The sequence below is a fragment of the Aquarana catesbeiana genome, linkage group LG13 (genome assembly GCF_042186555.1).
Source record: "Aquarana catesbeiana isolate 2022-GZ linkage group LG13, ASM4218655v1, whole genome shotgun sequence".
NCBI classification, from domain to species: domain Eukaryota; kingdom Metazoa; phylum Chordata; class Amphibia; order Anura; family Ranidae; genus Aquarana; species Aquarana catesbeiana.
In genome coordinates, this window is record NC_133336.1 from 76,240,397 (window position 1) to 76,260,456 (window position 20,060).

At 43.9% G+C, this 20,060-nt stretch overlaps 1 protein-coding gene across 2 annotated transcripts in view; it reads left to right on the top strand.

Annotated features, from left to right (window-relative positions):
- MGA (MAX dimerization protein MGA) overlaps positions 1 to 20,060 on the top strand; it is a 191,213-nt gene that overhangs the window by 153,659 nt on the left and 17,494 nt on the right. For both annotated transcript variants that reach the window (XM_073610788.1, XM_073610787.1), the window contains exon 23: positions 18,856 to 19,005. In XM_073610788.1, coding sequence (XP_073466889.1) covers positions 18,856 to 19,005 — 150 coding nt within the window. The remainder of the gene's footprint in view (positions 1 to 18,855; positions 19,006 to 20,060) is intronic.

A 20,060-nucleotide genomic window follows, 5' to 3' on the forward strand; every position in this document is an offset into this window, starting at 1 on the left:
TCAGGGCCCAGGCAGTGGGCCCCAACAGTTGAGAGCTAGAAGGATTTGGGAATCCGTAGAGAAAGGAAGGGGAAGATAATCCCAGACACAGGGACCCCTGGTGAAAGCTGGGGCTCTGGGCAATAGGCAACAGGTGGGCAGGGCCCCAAGTTTCCAGTTCTGCTCCAGAATTTTTCAGTCTGGGAAAGTTGGCCACAGGATCCCTGGGGTCGCCATTATAAATTATGTCACTGCACTGAGGTCATTCAAATGCACCCCTGCTGACCTGATGGGGTCTGGTAAGGGAGGGCTGCATGTAACCCATATCGACAGCCCTGCTGCCCAGAGATGCTTACAACCGTCTGCTTTCATATGCTTCTAATTCATATGGTTTCAACCCTTTTTCCAAAAAAGAAAACAAATAGTTGCTGTAACTGCTTATAAATTGTTAGCTGAGGTTGGGCTTTGATTTGTTTGTCACTTACTTAGTCTATCTAAATCTACAAATCCTTCTAAGGCTATGGGTGACAACATTGCTGGGTGTATTTTTACAAAAGTTTTATTGGTTTTTCAAGGGTTTTAGTACAATCACAATGCGGCACATATTTGCTGTACATTACATAGTGCATGAAATAAGAAAATACACAGTACAGAATTTGAACAAAACTGAGACATATTTATATTTAACATAGAAATATGCAGACTAAAGCTGGGATAGAGGGGCCTGGAAATACAGTGGGGTACAAAGTGGGTGAGAGAAAGCAAAAAGGGGAAGGGGAGGGATATGACTGTAATCTATCCTAGGCACAGGAGGCCTGGAATGTATGTAGGCCGTATTCTCCTAATGCCCATTAGGAAACACAAATTAGAGTATAATAACAAAAAGAAAAATGGTGAAGAGTAGGAAGGGGAAATTGGGGGGGGGGGGGCATTGAGGTTGTCAGGGGCCTAGTTAAGAGTCTAAGCTTGAGTAACAAGAGGTCAAGGTTCAAAATATGATTGTGCTCTAGCCATGGGGTACCGATTTTTCAGGCATGTGGGATGAGTATTATTGAGTACAGAAGTGAGTTTTTCATGAATCATAATGCTCATGATCCGCTTTAAAGTACAAAGTAGGCTGTCTCCAGGCTTTAACTATGGTTTAATAGGTAACTATAGGAAGATTAAGGCAGTCAGCTTCCATTCATTAGCCATGAGGTCAGAAATTGGTCTGCTGATTGAGGCTTCCCAGGGGCTGTTGGCTAGATTATTTTGTATTACAGTCTGTATTAGGTTATGCACCTATGTCCAGTTTTTGAATTTTGGGTATTGCTGCTAAACGCGGTATAAAGTTCCAAGTACCAGTAACCCTGAAAGCAGAGTGGAGAAGCTGTCGGTGTAAATTTGGCCACCTGCTCCAGGGTCATATACCACTAGAATACTACTTTTATCTGCATTTTCCTGGGCTAGGATATTAGGGCAGCATTTTGCTTATGCTAGCCAAATTTTATTCCAGTCTGTAATAGCTAAAGTTTCTTGTAAAGTCTCATTCCCAGCTTAGAATATATGGAAGTTTGGAGTAGTGTTTTGAGGATTTACGGGTACAGTATAAAAGGATATTAGACTTGCTGAATGTGGGTTGTAAAGGCTAAGGGATTTTCAAAAGTAGGGGTAAATGCAGTGGCGGTGCGTCCATAAGGGCGCACGGGCGCCGCCCCCTCTCTCCAGCCACCGCCTCTATGACCAATGAATATGGTCATATGGCCGCCGCTGCCAGCCCCTATTCAGGCGCCAGGCGCCTGAATTACAGCGGCGGGGGGTGTTTTTGAAGCTCCTGATTAGAGCCATAGGCACTAATAGGCGTCAAAAAAGGTTACCTGCGAGCGCCATGCTGGGCAGTTGCAGGTCACTCAACTGTGTTAGAAAAGCAAATGAATATTGGTGTTACCTGTCACTGTCACCTGATTGGCTGAAACGACAGGCACCACTATTGTACGCCCAGCAGGAGGAGAGGACGCAAGATGAGGATGGCAGGAGATGCATGGAGGACCCCACTTGTCGCTGTCACCTGCTGCCCCAGCAAAACAGGGTAAGTCCTGGGCAGATGGTGAGCTGCTGGGGGTCACACTGGCAGCATTTGATGGGCACGCTGGCAGCATTTGATGGGCACGCTGGCAGCATTTGATGGGCACGCTGGCAGCATATGATGGGCACACTGGTGGCATTTGATGGCACACTGGCTACGTTTGATGGCACAGTGGCAGCGTTTGACTTTTTTTTTTTTTTTTTTTTTTTTAATTTTTGCTCCCCCTCAAAACTTTTGAGCACCAGCCGCCACTGGGTAAATGCATTATAAAGAATACCTGAGAGAGGGAGATGAGGTGAAATCAGCTTGCCAGATTACTTGACAGAGTCTCGTTGTCACTGTAATTTTTAGTAAAGTAGGATCTGTTGTGGGTGGTCTCAGATTAGGAGGTTGTCATTTGGAATAGGAGAACTATACATGATTTTTAAAAGGTAACTTCAGTTTAAAATCTCAATTTTTGGATTCTATTAAAGTAAAGTAATCAGTCTAATTCTCTTTTTGCCCTTATAAAACCTGTCTTTACATTTTTCAAAGTATGACATGTTTGTTATTTTAAAGAAAAACATTGCGAGCATGGAAAAATCTACTGACAAATTTTTTTTGAGAACCTGAATTACTTCTATTACTAACTAAGAGGTGAATAGGGGAGTGAAGGAATAGAGACAGAAGTGAAGAGGGGGTGAAGGGATAGAGACAGAAGTGAAGAGGAGGGAGGGCGGTGAAGATGGGAAAGTAGGAGAGAGATCGTGAAAGAGGAGGGGGGAAGAGGTGTTTAGGGCGGGGGGGGGGGGTTTAAATAGAGAGAGGGGAGGTGTTCAGTATGTCTGCTACTCGCAACTATGTGTGCACTGTACCATGGTCCAATATTCTTGTATGCAGTTGATTTGCACTCAGAAGAGATCATCCTGAATCTACATACAGGATCATCTCTTGATTCTCCCAGCCGAGGACACAACACAAAGGAGATCAGGGATGCAGAGCTAGGACACTGAACCCAGTGTGGGCTGAACAGGAGGGGCAGGGCTTGCCATGCATGGCTTTGGAGGTGTGTAATGTTCTGTGGCTCTTAGCGCTATCTGCTCTTGGCTGTCTCCTTTCTGTAGTCAGGTTAGGGGGTCTGTGTGTGCAGGGACCACGTCGTTGATTTATGGGAACTGGTAGGAAACTGCTTAGGAGAGCACCGTGGATCATACTGCTGTATGATCGGTGCTCTGCAACAAGCACTCACCAGCAGGGGGCCACGCTCCTGCACACGCTTCTGGCATACAAGCAGATTGCTTTAGAGTCCTGGAGGCCGCTCCCACACAGCACATCATAGCAATGTTGGGAGGTGTTAGTCGGGAGTCCGGAACTGAACTGGCACTGGGCTGCACAGGGATACTGTATACAAGCTGCAGAGCGTGGTGTACGGTATCTAAGGAAGAAAAGTGCTTTATCACAGGGATGGACACATGGGGACAGCGCTACACCTGAAGGACCATGCAGACTGCAAACAGTACAGGTAGCTTATCTACAGAGAAACATTCAAATGCCTTAAACATCAAGAGGAATTTTGTTTTATTTTTATTTAAAACTGGAATTGCCCTTTAAGCAAGACAGTGTTGGCAGTTCTGAGGTAACTTGAAGGTATGACAATGGTGCTGTTTGCACAGCAGTATATTTACCAAAGTTTGGAAAACTTATGCCTCCAAGCAATTTGCAAACAGTATAGTATATGGCCTGCCAATCTTGGTAACTGTGTGTCCCATATAAATCTGAAAGTTTACCTTTGTTCCATTCAGAAAATATGACTAGGGATCAGTATCAGAAAGACCCCAAAATAGTAGAGCATTTTAGGAAGATATGAAATTTTGAGCATTTAGCCGAATCAGGACAATGGAAAGAAACACTGAATGGTCAAAAGATTGGAAAGTTCCCTGTAAAGGGGAGGGTAGTTTGCCTTATATATGGAGTCAAAGGAGGGGAGTGATTTGGAAGCCTAAGTAAGATAAGGATGAGGGCCATGTTTAGTGGTAATTCTCCTTTGTGTGAAGACTTCTTTAGGGGTTTAGAGTGACAGCTGTTGACTTTGCTTTATTGATTGCTATTCTTGATATCTGCAAAGTCTGACAAGGTTTTGAAAAGATTTGGGAAAGTGATAAGTGGGAATGATATATTGAGAAGAATATCATCAGCAAATAATTTTGTGCTGTTTCCAAAGTTGATGCCTTCAATCGAGCCATTCCCTCAAATTGTGGCAGCAAGAGTATCAATGGCCAGAATGAAAAGGACTGGGGATAGTGTTGGGTGTCCATGCTAAAAATTCTTCCCCAAAGCCCAATTTTCAAAGTGCAAAACATACAGTAAAAGGCCATGATAGTGTGTCAGAGGCTTTTCATAAGTTGAGGGAGGGTAGCATGGTCTCTAAAGATCTGTATCTAGCACTATGAATTTGTTGGACATTTTTCCAGCCTGCTGTGATGGTATGGAACCTACTTGGGCTTTGTGGATAAGTTTACCTAAAAATATATCAATTCTAGTGGCTAAATTTTTTTATATTGGTATTAAGAAGCATAATGGGCCTAAAGGTAGACCAAGAAGTGTGGATTCAGGATTGGTTTGGGTAACGTAACAGAAGCTTTCAAGAAATAGCCATCTGGTCCAGCTCTCATTTGCTTAAAGAGTTTTGACAACTTTGAGGATCTCCTGTTTTATGATATCAGAGTTAAGGCCTGGTTCACACCTATGCATTTTTAGTGCATTTTCAGTTTTGCAGAAACAAACTACAGTCCATTTAACATGGTTTCCTATGGATGTAGTTCACAGCTGTGTATTTTATGGAAAGGCCCAAGGTTTTTTTTTTCTGGTTATTGGTTTTATAGACTTAAATGGTTTAAAGTTGTGTATTGAAAAACGCAAAATGCACCTGCAATATGCAAAAACTGCACCCGGCAGAAGTGTGAATCAGGCCTAAGTGCTGTTTTATTTTGATATGGGATATAAGGGTGGGGAAGCATAAGGTGAGAACACTGCCGCTGAAACCCTGAGATTATTTCAGCATGACTGGGCATGTCTTTTGCCCAAACCAATGCAGATATTTTGTGGCCATGGTACAAATAGGATTTTGGCTCTAGAGAGCCCTGAGAGGGAGGAAGGTTTGACCCAAATATGGTCTATCCCTATGTAGAGATCATGTGGGACAAAATAATAATTGTAGGGGCGTGGCCTGGACATGGCTGGGTGAGGACGCTTTTACTTCGAACTCCCAACCTTCTCCCGGCTGACTGAGCCTATTATGCTCTAACACTCGCCCACTACTCAAGGCATGTACTCAAAGAGAAGGAGAACTAAACCGGCAAGACCGAGAGATTCTGGGGAAATTATAGAACAATTCTTGACACAACCCCGGCTCACCCCCTCTGCTCCCAAGATGGCGGAACCGCGTGAAGAGGCAAGCCCAGGGGAGTCGGCAGACATCCCCAGCTGCCTCAATGGAGTCTGATTCATACTGTGACATTCCTGCCGCTCTGCAGTCGGGTTCTGAAACCCCACTACTCGGCTCTAAAAGAGTCGGAGGAGACGCCGAGATGTGGGCACTTCTTAAGGCCCTTCCTATCAAAGCTGATATAGAGTCCCTCATCGGCCGTTTGGAAACCCAGCACCGCAAGGACATCCAGGAGGTGAGAGGAGAACTGGGTTTTTTGGCCACTAGGCTGACTGCGGGGGAGACCTCAGTGACTGACCCAGAGCGGAGGGTGTCTGCACTGGAACATCTCCAAGATGCCCACATAGACACCGCAATGATGCTCCAACTCCACATGGAGGACAGGAGCAGACGGAACAACCTCCGTCTGCGCGATCTCCCAGAGGACTTAGCCGCTACAACCATAGCTATCTTCCGCAGACTCCCAGGCGACCCGCTTCCTCAGAGACCAGAATACGATCGTATCCACTGAGCACTGGGACCGAGATCTCAAGACCCCAACAGACCGAGGGATGTTATATGTCACCTCCACCACTATTCCCACAAGGAATCGATCGTCCGCAAAGCCTGGGACACAGGGGACATAGACTTCGATGGAGCAATCGTTTAGATTCTGCTTGACGTCTCCGGGGCTACCCTGCAGAAAAGAGCCATGCTCCGCCCGGTATTAGAATTGGCCCGCCGGTAAGCAGCCACCTACCGCTGGGGATACCCACTATCAGTGATCTTCAGAAGAGACCAACGATCCTTCAACCTCCACTTTCCAAGGGACCTACCGGATCTGTTTACATTCCTGGACACACACCCTCATTAGGATCCAGAACTGGCTGATGTTCCTCCTGCAGTCGGGCGGCCGATCCGGCCCGCAGCCTTTGCAGAGAAACCTCCAACCTAGACCGCAGAGGCAGCGCCGAAGGTCTCGGGCGCCTACACCATAGTCATAAAGGGTTCTCCCCCTCTGCCTGCTAGAGACCTCTACTATCACGTCCAACTTTGACTTGCATATTCACCCCCTAAAGTGCCCGTACACCCTCGCCTGGACCCCGAGGGGATCATTATGTGACTCTCCCTCATGTGCCCCACTAACAGGACTTTGAAGTAGCTGACCCCCTGCTCTCGACAGGCATCACAGCTACTCTGGATGCGGAGAGAGTTGTCCCCTATTCCCCCGCCCCCACCCTCAGGCGGAGCAGTCCCCCGAGATGCCATACAGATAGTACGATATTTGCATATGCCACTTGTGAAGCTCTGGCTGTGAGCGGAACACGGATCCCCTCTCCCTGAAATATACAAGCGCCACAGCACAGACTAAACATTCTGACAAGTCATTGAACTTGCGTGGCTGCACAGACCGGGAAAAACGAACGGAGAGAGCCTGCTCTTGGGGACAATGTTGGAGATTGGTTGGAGGGGGGGAGGGGACATGGCTCCTCGCCAGAACGATTCAGGAGAAGACTGCCACCTTTTGCTCGGGGGGAGAGGAGGAGGAACCCCGTGTATAATGGGTGGGGGCGGGCTTATCCTCCCCCCTCCGGTTCACCCTTAGTTTTCTTATTGTTCATATCTCCTACTACAATTGGTTTTTCTTTTTTATATATACTGTTATAATATCTCAGGGACTGCAAATATAATTTTATATGTCAGCTTGAAACGATCAAGAATGTTTGGCATATTGTTTGCCCGGGTAAGGTTGCCTGTCTAAACAAAAGGGGAACATAAATAAAGCCTAGACACAGAACGCCTGAACTCTGGCAGGTGCTGGGGCTAGTGAGTGAAATGAGTTCTCATGGCTGAAGATGCCTGGATGCAATGATCTGCATATGCGGGGCCCCCCGGCGCTCTGCGGGCGTGGGTGAGGGAACTCTGAAGGCAGGGTGAGATGGGCCAAATGTTCATGCCTCCCTTGGCTTAAGTTGGGCGGGATGGGTCGGGAGGGAGCACCCCCTCTAGTAGCTATTTACTTTCACCCCCTGACCTGAGTCCTGTTGCTCCATTTTTATCAAACCATCTGTATACCTATCTCAGTTCGAGCTGTACTCTTTCCAATAGGGAATCGATTTATACAACCCCACTGTAAAGACATCTTGTAACTCTTACACAGCTGAATCCCTTCCCCATTCCCCCCCCCCCTTTTTTTTTTCCTCTCTCTGTTCCTCCCTTCCTCGGCCCCCTTAAATTATAAGCAATAAATGCGAAAGGCCTCAGCACGCCAGAGAAACAACGTATGCTGGTGAATGACTTAAAACGAGCTCGGGTTGATATAGCCTTCATTCAAGAAACTCACTTTAAAGAGGACCGATAGCCAGTTCTCAAAAACAGATTCTTCCCCCTGACCTACCACTCTACCAACAAAACTAAATCTAGAGGTACCTCTATCCTTCTGTCCAGCAGAATACAATGGTCTCCTCGTGATTCTATGATGGATATGGAGGGACGATTTGCGTTCATTAAGGGTCTTGACGTTGATGACCATATATGCCCCGAACGACTGTCAAGATACTTTTATACGACGCACTCTATCTAAATTGTCTAGCTTTCAAGAAGGCCAACTGATTCTAGGAGGCGACTTTAACATCCCACTAGCCCCTAATGTAGACACCTCCTCGGGAACCTCTTCTTTACAGACAAGAGCCCGCAAATGAATCACCAAAACGCTACACGAAGATCAGTTGATCGATGCGTGGTGCCTCCAGCATTCGGGTGAAAGGGACTATACGTTCTATTCTCCTGCCCACAAACGTTATACAAGAATCGACTGTCCTCATACCCCACGGCCAACTCCACGCTGTTAAAGACTCCACTATAGGCCATAGGACATGGTCTGACCATGCCCCTATAACATTAACCTATGCGCTCTCCAATAACCCCTCTCACAGGTCTCGCTTCTGGCGTTTAAATGAAAGCCTCCTACAGAGACCAGAGGTCCTGGAGTAGGTAAATAGAGAACTAAAATTCTATTTTCAAACTAACACAGCAGTAGACTGCACCCCGGGAGCGGTGTGGGAGGCACACAAAGCGGTTATTAGGGGTATCTTCAATATACACGGCGCACGTATTAAAAGAGAGAATGGTAAACAACTAAAATTACTCCTCGCCAAACTCCATACCACTGAGTTATGACATAAAAGGGATGGTGTTCTTTGGGTGATATGATGTGTTGAGTTTGCGCCAGACATAGCATTTTCTTTGATGGCCAAAAAGTTAAATTTTAGTCTCATCAGACCAGAGCACCTTCCTCCATACATTTTGGGAGTCTCCCGCATGCCTTTTCGCAAACTCAAAACGTGCCGTTTTGTTTTTTGCTGAAAGTAATGGCTTTCTTCTGGTCACTCTGCCATAAAGCCCAACTCTATGGAGCATACAACTTTCTGTCGTCCTATATACAGATAATCCAGTCTCTGCTGTGGAACTCTGCAGCTCCTCCAGGGTTACCTTAGGTCTCTGTGCTGCCTCTCTGATTAATGCCCTCCTTGCCCGGTCCGTGAGTTTTGGTGTGCGGCCGTCTCTTGGCAGGTTTGCTGTTGTGCCATGTTCTCTCCATTTGGTTAATGTAGATTTGATCGTGCTCCTGGGGATCATCAAAGATTTGTATATTTTTTTATAACCTAACCCTGACTTGTACTTCTCAACAACATTGTCCCTTACTTGTTTGGAGAGTTCTTTGGTCTTCATGGCAGTGTTTGGTTAGTGGTGTCTCTGGGGCCTTTCAAAAAGGTGTGTATATGTAATGACAGATCATGTGATACTTAGATTGCACACAGGTGGACATCATTTCACTAATTATGTGATCTCTGAAGGTAATTGGTTGCACCAGAGCTTTTTTACGAGCTTCATAACAAAGGGGGTGAATACATACACGCATGCTAATTATCATTTTTTTATTTCTGAAAAATAGTTTTATGTATATATTTTTCTAATTTTACTTCACCAACTTAGAATATTGTGTTCTGATCCATCACATATAATTCAGATTAAAAAAACATTGAACTAAAGGCTGTAATGTAACAAAATAGGTAAAAAGCCAAGGAGGGTGAATACTTTTGCAAGGCGCTGTATGAATCGGGGGATAAATGTGGGCAAATTCTTGCCAGAGCAGTTAGATATTAAAATGCAAGCTTACATTCCCCACATTAAGACGGCGACTGATGCAAAGGTCAGTTTACCACATCAAATGGCTAACACCTTTAAGGAATATTATGAAACCCTGTATAATTTACCAGCCCCACCTAGAGAGCAACCCCTGATTGAGGCCTATTTATCCTCCACCCAGATCCCTACACTGACACTGGGAAGTATAGCCGAATTAGACACCCCGATTAATGCCAGAAGAACTGGAACTAGCACTTAACTTGACTAAACTGGGTAAAGCCCCTGGGCCAGATGGCCTTACCCTGCAATACTACAAAAAATTACTCCAGTCCCTTAGTCCCCATATGGTAACCTCCTACAATGAAATAGGGAACACGGCAGCCTTCTCCAGTGATACTCTACAGGCACATATTACGGTCATCCCTAAGGAAGACAAAGATCTCACAGTATGCAGCAGCTACAGGCCAATTTCCTTCCTAAACACAGACCTTAAGCTGTTTACCAAGATTCTAGTGACTGGATTAGTCCGTTGTCTACAAACTCTAATCCACTTAGACCAAGTGGGCTTCATCCCCACTAGGGAAGCTAGGAACAGTACAATTAAAGTACTGAATCTAATACATGTAGCCAACCAGACCCAAACGCCCTCCGTCTTTATAAATACCGACGTGGAAAAAGCCTTTGATAGGGTTAACTGGGAATTTATGTTCACAGTCCTTTGATATATGGGGCTAGGGGAAACCATGATTAGATGGATTGCCCAAATATACTCCACCCCTACTGCACAAGTTAAAGTGAATGGAATCCTCTCAGACCCCCTCCCAATTACAAACGGGACTAGACAAGGTTGCCCGCTGTCACCCCTCCTTTTCGCCCTATCATTGGAGCCATTCTTATGTAAAAACAGAAACAACCCAGATATCCAAGGCCTTACTAAGGTGGGAGACACCCAATATAAGGTCTCCGCATACGCGGATAACTTGCTGTTTTCCCTTACAGAACCCATCAATCTCCCTCCCAAACCTCCTCCGTGAATTTGACGCCTACGGAACCATATCCAACCTAAAAATTAATTATAGTAAGTCAGAAGCCATGGGTGTAGAGGTATCACAAACTGCTATGCAAACACTCCGCTCCAGTTTTAACTTTGAGTGGACATCTACTGCCCTGAAATACCTGTGCACTTTTGTTCCAGCTAATCTAACCCATACCCTTTAATCTAAACTTTCCTCCTTATACTAATTAAAACCCGGACCTTACTAGAATCATGGCACAAGGGCCTCCATTCCTGGTTCAGCAGATGCAGTCTTATTAAGATGTGCATTCTACCCAAGTTCCTCTATTTATTACAGGCGCTTCCAATCTTTATCCCGACATTGTTTTGTAGACAAGTACACAGTCAATTCAACACATTTATAACACATTTATAGGGGCAAATAGTAAACCGAGATTACCCCCTACCCTACTCTCCCTATCCAAGCTTAATGGAGGTCTAGCGGTCCCAGACGTGAAAAAGTACTACCAAGCTGCACAGCTAGGCAGAATTATAGACTGGTGCCGCCATCAAGATCTGAAACTGGACGCACCTGGAACAAGCTCAAACGCAAGTGCCCCAGCAGGGAGCTGTTTGGTGTTATGAACATCTTACAGCGAGCGTAAAGAAGCTAGGGTCGATGCTCTGCATAGGGCCACAAACCTGTCTCACACAGTCACTATCCACACCTAACTCTCCGCTATACAGCATTATAGGGAACCTGCAATTTCTTCCAGGGCTGGACCCCCAGGTCAGGAATGCATTAAATAAAATAAACCGTACACAAGCACAACACTTCTTGATAGATGACTCTTGGCCCTCTTTAGAGACACTAAGAAATGAAATGGGCCCCTTTAAACTGCCGTTCTGGACTGCTGTTTAACTAAGACACTTCCTTACATCCATACCTAACCCGCAAGGGTTTAACAAGCCCCTAAATACGTTTGAGGACTACTGCTCAGCAGACGGTACACTCCCGAGTACGCTATCCGTAATGTATAACCTCCTAATTTCCCTGACAGAAAGCACACACCTGACCTTCCTGAGTAAGTGGGAGAGAGACCTGAACTGTACATTTACTTCGAACCAGACCCAACGTATCATAACGTTTACCCTAAAATCCTCCATCTGTACAAAAGTGGAGGAGACTAATTATAAGCTCCTAACAAGGTGGTATTTAACCCCACATGCTCTACATACTTACTACCCGAACACCTCAGCACTTTTCTGGAGGTGTCAGGGAGACAGGGGTACGTTACTATATATATTCTGGTCCCAAGCTATCCCATTTGTGGTCTGCAGTCAGAACACCTATTCAGAAGTTTACGTAATATAATGTCCCAGACGACCCGGCTTTCTTTTTACTGCGCGTAAATACAATATGAACTAAGAGATATAAAAAGTCTATAGTACGCCACTTGGTAAATGCCGCAAAATCCTGCATCCCACTGCAATGGAAAAGTCAAACCCCACCAGCAGTGGCTAGTTGGATCCGGAAGGTAGAGGACATTAGTAAAATGGAAGACCTAGTGCTCACTGCAAGACACCAACAGGAAAAATTTTAAAAGACATAGGCACTTTGGCACCAATTCATCCTCTCCCCAGAAGGGTACCACCCTTAGGACTGTTAGGACTTCTTGATGAGGTCAATACCCCAATAACTATGAACTCCAGAGCTGTCCTGAATCAACCAGGGCCCTCCCATACCCCTCCATCCCTGTGCCCCCTCCCCACTTCCACCTTAGATTTCTCCCCCCCCCCCCCTTTCCTTTCTTTTGTGTCCCCCCCCTTTTTTTCCCTGCCCCCCCCCCCCCCTGCGCGCCTCTGTCGATTGAGTTCCACCCGGATGGGGTGGGAGGCGGTTGGGGGTGGGAAGGTGGGAGAGGAGACGGAAGAAGACATCGCCTCCTGTTGGAGGATCCACTGACGAGGAGGGCCCCGGCCCCGCAGCATTAATTTAAGGAGGTACTACATAACCACAAGTCTGAAAGTGTATATGAAACCCTGTCTCATCTCTCCCTCCATTTGTTGATGTTGATTATGTTTTCTCCCCTTTTTTTTTCGGTTGTTTTTTGTATATGTTTATACTTTATTGTTTTAGCCCATGTTGGGCATTCATTGATAAAAATTTATATTTGAAAAAAAAATAATAATAATCGTGTAGTCCTTTCATAAACATGTTCCGAAAGGGATAGTGGTTAGAGTTAGAAAAGGGACCATTTACTCTGTATTTGTCAAGTTTTGGGTTATTGACTAGATTAGCGTTACTACTAGTGGAGCACTGAAATGAAAATTTTGGTGACAAAAACAAATTCAGGATGACAAAACCAAAATATATATTTTTATACATGTATTATATTCAACTTTTTATTAATATCATATGAATATGAATTTCTCAGCCATTATCAGCACCTTTTGAAGTGGTGTTAAATATCCTGCTTGCTGCATTCTTGGTGCATATTTGGTCAGTTAACAAAAACGCACCTCCCCATTGAAAACGCAGCAAGAATTCATCAAAAATGCATTTGTGTTGCATCTTTTATGACATTTTTGAGTCGCATACCTATGTAAAAACACACCATAAACAAAGTAAAATTGCAGGCATTTTCTGCAGCCATTATCGTCACTTTTTTTTTTTTCCTTTCGGCACAGCGCTGAAAACCCTATTTTTGGCCAATAATTTCTGGTGGCCAAAATTTCGGTGCATCGCTAGTTACTACATAAGAAAATTACACCTTTGCCATGAATAGCTAAGAGTTCTAGAAGGTGTGTTATAATCATATTGAGGGATTCAAACACGTTAACCCCCGCAACATTTTCTGATTTTAATGCTGACACCGTTGAGAGGATAATAAGCGTGTTTGGCTTAGTTATGTACCTCTGGTAAGTGATTGGTGTGCTCATGTGGTTGGTGGCGGAATATTGAAGTCACTACAAAGAGGCAGCAGTGGGCACTTTCTTCTTTACATTTGTTTATATATGAGATTTCAGTTTTTGAATTATTTATTGCATTGGTCACTTTATATGGGACACTGAAGTAGCTGCTATTAGGCAGCTGTTGACACGATTATAATGAAATTTCAATTGCACTAGCACTCTTATGCCGAGTACACACGATCGGAATTTCCGTCAGAGAAAACTTGCATGGTTTTTCCGACAGAATTCTGCTCAAGCTTGCCTTGCATACACACGGTCACACAAAAGTTCTCTGACCTTTCAACTGTCAAGAACGCGGTGACGTACAACACTACGAGCCGAGAAAATGAAGTTCAATGCTTCCGAGCATGCGTCAAATTGTTTCCGAGCATGTGTCGTTTTTTGCGCGTCAGAATTGCATACAGACGAGCGCATTTACAGATAGGAACTTTTCCCAACCGAAAAATAGAGAACATGCTCACAATCTTTTGCTGGCTGGAATTCCGCCAGCAAAAGACTGATGGAGCATACACACGGTCGCATTTTCCGACAAAGAGCTCTCATCGGAGTTTTGCTGTCGGCATTTCCGATCGTGTGTACGCGCCATTACTTTACACCTAGCACTTTTCTTTTTGCACTTTATACACACATAGAAATCAGTTATTGTATTCATATCAATTTACGTTGTTTAGTAATTACTTTCATTAATTTTAGGGAGATAGTGCACTCTATTGATTATAAGCTTGGTCTTTAGCCCTCATGCACACAGGCTGTTAAAAAAACGTTATGAAAACACCAGTATCTTTGCAGTGATTTTTTTAAACTTTTTTCAGCGTTTTTGCAATAGCGTTTTTGAGCGTTTTTCCGCGTTAGCGTTTTTGAGCGTTTTTTTTTTTTTTTTTTCAATGGATCAAAAACGTTGGTGAATGACGTTTTTCAGCGTTTTTCAGCGTTTTTCAGCGTTTTTACAGCTGAAAAACGTCTTTCAGAACCCACTGGTCCTGGGTTGTTTTTACAGCTTAAAAACGCCTATGCCACTTGCAGCTCAAAAACGCCTAGGTGGGCATGAAGCCATAGACTAACATAGACAGGCCTTTTTAAGCTGCAAAAAAAGCTCAAAAAAGCAGCTGTAAAAACGTCCGTGTGCATGAGGACTTAAGTTGATCTATTTAAGCACTTGTATACAGAGCAGCTTTCTCATATTTTTTTATTCATTTATAAGAAATTTTGGATGGTCATAGTTTTAATTCACTTGCAAATTTTTCCAATAAGTGCAGAAGGTTTTTTATACAGTGGGGACGGAAAGTTTTCAGACCCCCTTAAATTTTTCACTCTTTGTTATATTACAGCCATTTGCTAAAATCATTTTAAGTTCATTTTTTTCCTCATTAATGTACACACAGCACCCCATATTGATAGAAAAACACAGAATTGTTGACATTTTTGCAGATTTCTTAAAAAAGAAAAACTGAAATATCACATGGTCCTAAGTATTCAGACCCTTTTCTCAGTATTTAGTAGAAGCACCCTTTTGATCTAATACAGCCATGAGTCTTTTTGGGAAAGATGCAACAAGTTTTTCACACCTGGATCTGGGGATCCTCTGCCATTCCTCCTTGCAGATCCTCTCCAGTTCTGTCAGGTTGGATGGTAAATGTTGGTGGACAGCCATTTTTAGGTCTCTCCAGGGATGCTCAATTGGGTTTAAGTCAGGGCTCTGGCTGGGCCATTCAAGAACAGTCACTGAGTTGTTGTGAAGCCACTCCTTCGTTATTTTAGCTGTGTGCTTAGGGTCATTGTCTTGTTGGAAGGTAAACCTTCAGCCCAGTCTGAGGTCCTGAGCACTCTGGAGAAGGTTTTCATCAAGGATATCCCTGTACTTGGCCGCATTCATCTTTCCCTCGATTGCAACCAGTCGTCCTGTCCCTGCAGCTGAAAAACACCCCCACAGCATGATGCTGCCACCACCATGCTTCACTATTGGGACTGTATTGGACAGGTGATGAGCAGTGCCTGGTTTTCTCCACACATACCGCTTAGAATTAAGGCCAAAAAGTTCTATCTTGGTCTCATCAGACTAGAAAATATTATTTCTCACTATCTTGGAGCCCTTCAGGTGTTTTTTAGCAAACTCCATGCAGGCTTTCATGTGTCTTGCAGTGAGGAGAGGCTTCCGTCAGGCGACTCTGCCATAGAGCCCCGACTGGTGGAGGGCTGCAGTGATGGTTGACTTTCTACAACTTTCTCCCATCTCCTGACTGTATCTCTGGAGCTCAGCCACAGTGATCTTTGGGTTTTTCTTTACCTCTATCACCAAGACTCTTCTCCCCGATAGCTCAATTTGGCCAGACGGCCAGCTTTAGGAAGGGTTCTGGTCGTCCCAAACGTCTTCCATTTAAGGATTATGGAGGCCACTGTGCTCTTAGGAACCTTAAGTGCAGCAGAAATATTTTTTGTAACCCTGGCCAGATCTGTGCCTTGCCACAATTCTGTCTCTGAGCTCTTCGGGCAGTTCCTTTGACCTCATGATTCTCATATGCTCTGACATGCACTGTGAGCTGTAAGGTCTTATATAGACAGGTGTGTGGCTTTCCTAATCAAGTCCAATCAGTATAATCAAACACAGCTGGACTCAAATGAAGGTGTAGAACCATCTCAAGGATGCTCAGATTAAATGGACAGCGCCTGAGTTAAATATATGAGTGTCACAGCAAAGGGTCTGAATACTTAGGACCATGTGATATTTCAGTTTTTCTTTTTTAATAAATCTGCAAAAATGTCAACAATTCTGTGTTTTTCTGTCAATATGGGGTGCTGTGTGTACATTTAAGGAGGAAAAAAAATTAACTTAAATGATTTTAGAAAATGGCTGCAATATAACAAAGAGTGAAAAATTTAAGGGGGTCTGAATACTTTCTGTCCCCACTGTATATAGTGCCTTGATAAAGTATTCAGCCCCCTTGAAATTTTCTACATTTTGTCGAGTTAGTCAAAAATGTAAATAGATTTTTTTGAGATTTTATGTGATAGACCAACACAAAGTGGCACATAATTGTGAAGTGGAAGGAAAATGATAAATGGTTTTCCATTTTTTTTTACAAATAAATATCTGAAAAGTGTGCCGTGCATTTGTATTCAGTCCCCTTTACTCTGATACCCCCCTAACTAAAATCTAGTGGAACCAGTTGTCTTCAGAAGTCACCTAATTAGTGAACAGAGTCCACTTGTGTGTAATTTAATCTCAGTAAAAATATAGCTGTTCTGTGAAGCCCTCAGAGGTTTGTTAGGCCTCATATACACTGCTGCTGGTAAACTGACATTTAGGCCCCAAGCACACGAGACGCCGGTGCTAACTCTGCTGAAAGCATGTTTTTAAAAGCTGAAACCGGGGTTTAGAAAAGCCTGTTTTGCCGCGTTTGCATGCCGTTTAGCGGCGTTCAGGAGAGGTTGTAAAAATGTCCCATGTACATGAAGCCTTAGAGAACCTTAGTGTACAAACAGCATCATGAAGGCCAAGGAACACACCAGACAGGTCAGGGATAAAATTGAGAAGCTTAAAGCAGGGTTCAGTTATAAAAAAATATCCCAAGCTTTGAACGTGTCACAGAGCACTGTTCAATCCATCATCCGAAAATGGAAGGGGTATGGCACAACTGAAAACCTACCAAGACCATGGCCATCCACCTAAACCGACAGGCCTGGTAAGGAGAGCATTAATCAGAGAAGCAGCCAAAGAGGCCCATGGTAACTCTGAATTAGCTGCAGAGATCCACAGCTTGAGTGGGAGAATCTGTCCACAGGACAGCTTTTAGTCATGCACACCACAAATCCTGGTCTTTATGGAAGAGTGGCAAGAAGAAGGCCATTGTTGAATGAAAGCCATAAGAAGTCCAGTTTGCAAGAAGCCTTGTAGGGGACACATCAAACATGTGGAAGAAGGTTCTCTGGTCAGATGAGACCAAAATATAACTTTATGGCCTAAAAGAAAACTAATACTGCACATCACCCTGAATACACCACCCCCCTGCAAAAGACTCGAGACTGGGGCGGAGGTTCACCTTCCAGCAGGAAAACGACTCTAAACATACAGCCAGAGCTACAATGGAATGGTTAAGATCAAAGCATATTCATGTGTTAGAATGGCCCAGTCAAAGTCCTGACCTAAATCCAATTGAGAATCTGTGGTAAGACTTAAAATTGCTGATTACAGATGCTCTCCATCCAATCATTTCACTCTCTAGATGTGCAAAGCGTGTAGAGACATACCCAAAAAGACTTGCAGCTGTAATTGCAGCGAAAGGTGGTTCTACAAAGTATTGACTCAGGGGGGCTGAATACAAATGCACGCCACAATTTTCACATATTTGTTTGTAAAAAATGTTGAAAACCATTTATAATTTTCCTTCCACTTCACAATTATGTGCCACTTTGTGTTGGTCTATCATATAAAATCCCAATAAAATACATTTACGCTTTTGGTTGTAACATGACAAAATGTGGAACATTTCAAGGGATATGAATACTTTTTCAAGGCACTGTATATGATTTGATTGCAGATTAAACTGCATTGTCAATAATAATATAACAGATCTGGAGGTGATAAAACTGTTGCAGGAGGACACTGATTTTGGCTGTAGTTAGACACTGTATACTTTCAGATGTTTTTGTTGTTTTATCTAGGTATTTGTGTAGGTATAATCTCTGTGTTTGCTTGCCCTACCTTGTAATGATGGGCTCACATGTTGTGGCTGCAGTTTGTAGTGTTATGGCTGGTTGATTCCCCTATCTCCATGCAGTAATCCACCTACCTTATCCCTATTCACCAGTGGGACAAATAACTTGGTTCCTTATCACATGCATGCCTAGCCATTTCTCTGTGTTGCATCACATATGTTTTATGAAGCACACATCTCTTCTAGTATGGTAAGCTCTGTTAATTGCTTTCACGTACACTAGCACTAGACCCAGAGATTGTGGGATATGTAGTTTCTTCACAGGAAGTGTTTATTCTTAGACTACAGACAGAGGTCATTCATTAACCTGTGCAATGCCTCATGTTTCAAACAAAAAAATTTGACGCAGGAATGTGATGATTTCATTTACTGTGTGTACAGGCCAACAGATAACACCACAAAACTACATGAGCCCATCTTACACAGGGTGCGGGTAGGAAAGTTTATAATGCCTTTTTTAAGGCGTTTTTTGTTTCGTTTTGTTTCATTGAGCAGGGCATAATTTACACTACAAGTGTACAATATTTACTTTTTTAGTTATAAAGCTCTATTTAAGTGGCATGCTTTTGTTTTGCAGCACAGCAGCCAGCTGTCATACCTATACCCAATTTACCAAGGGCTTCTTCAGGACAACTGGCAGCAGTGAAGGAAGCCATTGTTGGACAGGTTGCTGGCATTCCACCAACACTTGTGTCGCCTGATGTGAGGCCGGTACAGATGCCAACAGGTAACTTCAATATACAACGTTTCCCATTTGAAATGATTGTCCCAAATCTATAATTCTGACAGTTTAGAAACTAGACAACATGAAGGACCCAAAAATGAGATAAATAGTCCAGCTTAAAAGAGGAGTTACGTAATTTTTTATTTAAAAAAAAAAAATCATACCTAGGTGGATGGAGCACTTGTCCCCCGATGGCTTTTACACTGAGAACCGAGCAATCAAACATCGCTGATCGCTCAGAGCTCCGAGAACAGAGAGTTGGTGACTGTCACTGGAGCGCTGGGCTGTGGAGGGGGTTGGATCGGCTGGCCCAGGCTTTTAGTGGCTCGCTGAGAGGCTGAGCCAGCTGTTGGCTCAGGGTTCTGGGCGGATCCACAGGAGAAGTACAGCCAGACAAGCTTTGGCTATACGTCTCCTTTAACTAAATCTGATTTATGAGGTGGAAGTAATTGATAAAGAAAGAAAAAGTACTTAAAGTAGTATTAAATCCTGTGCATTTTTGCCTCAATGCATTAAAATCATGCAGTGCAACATGCCTCTGTATATTTTTGGCTTGTATGTGTGCCCAAAACACTTATCACCGCTGGCTCAAGGTCCCACAGCACTGCTTCCCAGAACTACTGGGTAGAGGAGAGTGCACCCTGTGCCCTTTACATGCACAGTGCACTAGTCACAGCACATGTTCCAGCTGCTGTAAATTACTGTCTTGGAGTAAAGGGGAGCAGGGAAATGATGTGCCACTGGGACTGTTGCTGTGGATGTTATGAAACTCCTTTGTATTATCAGCCAAGAGCATGCAAAGGTGGCTCCATGGAACCCTGTAAGGGTATGGAGCCACCTGTAAACTGGAATTAGTTAAGGGACATTGCGAGACAATGGGGGAAAAAAGCAGACTTGCAAACATGGTAAGTGCTGGGGTCTGAAGCACTATATGCTGCTTTTATTATTGGGGTTTAATAACACCTTAATGTGTCTTTTAGAAGTTTTCATGTTCACATTTGTTAATAAAGCAAGCTTTGTGCCCTGGCACCTTTTTAGCAGGTAGGTTTTCCCTACAT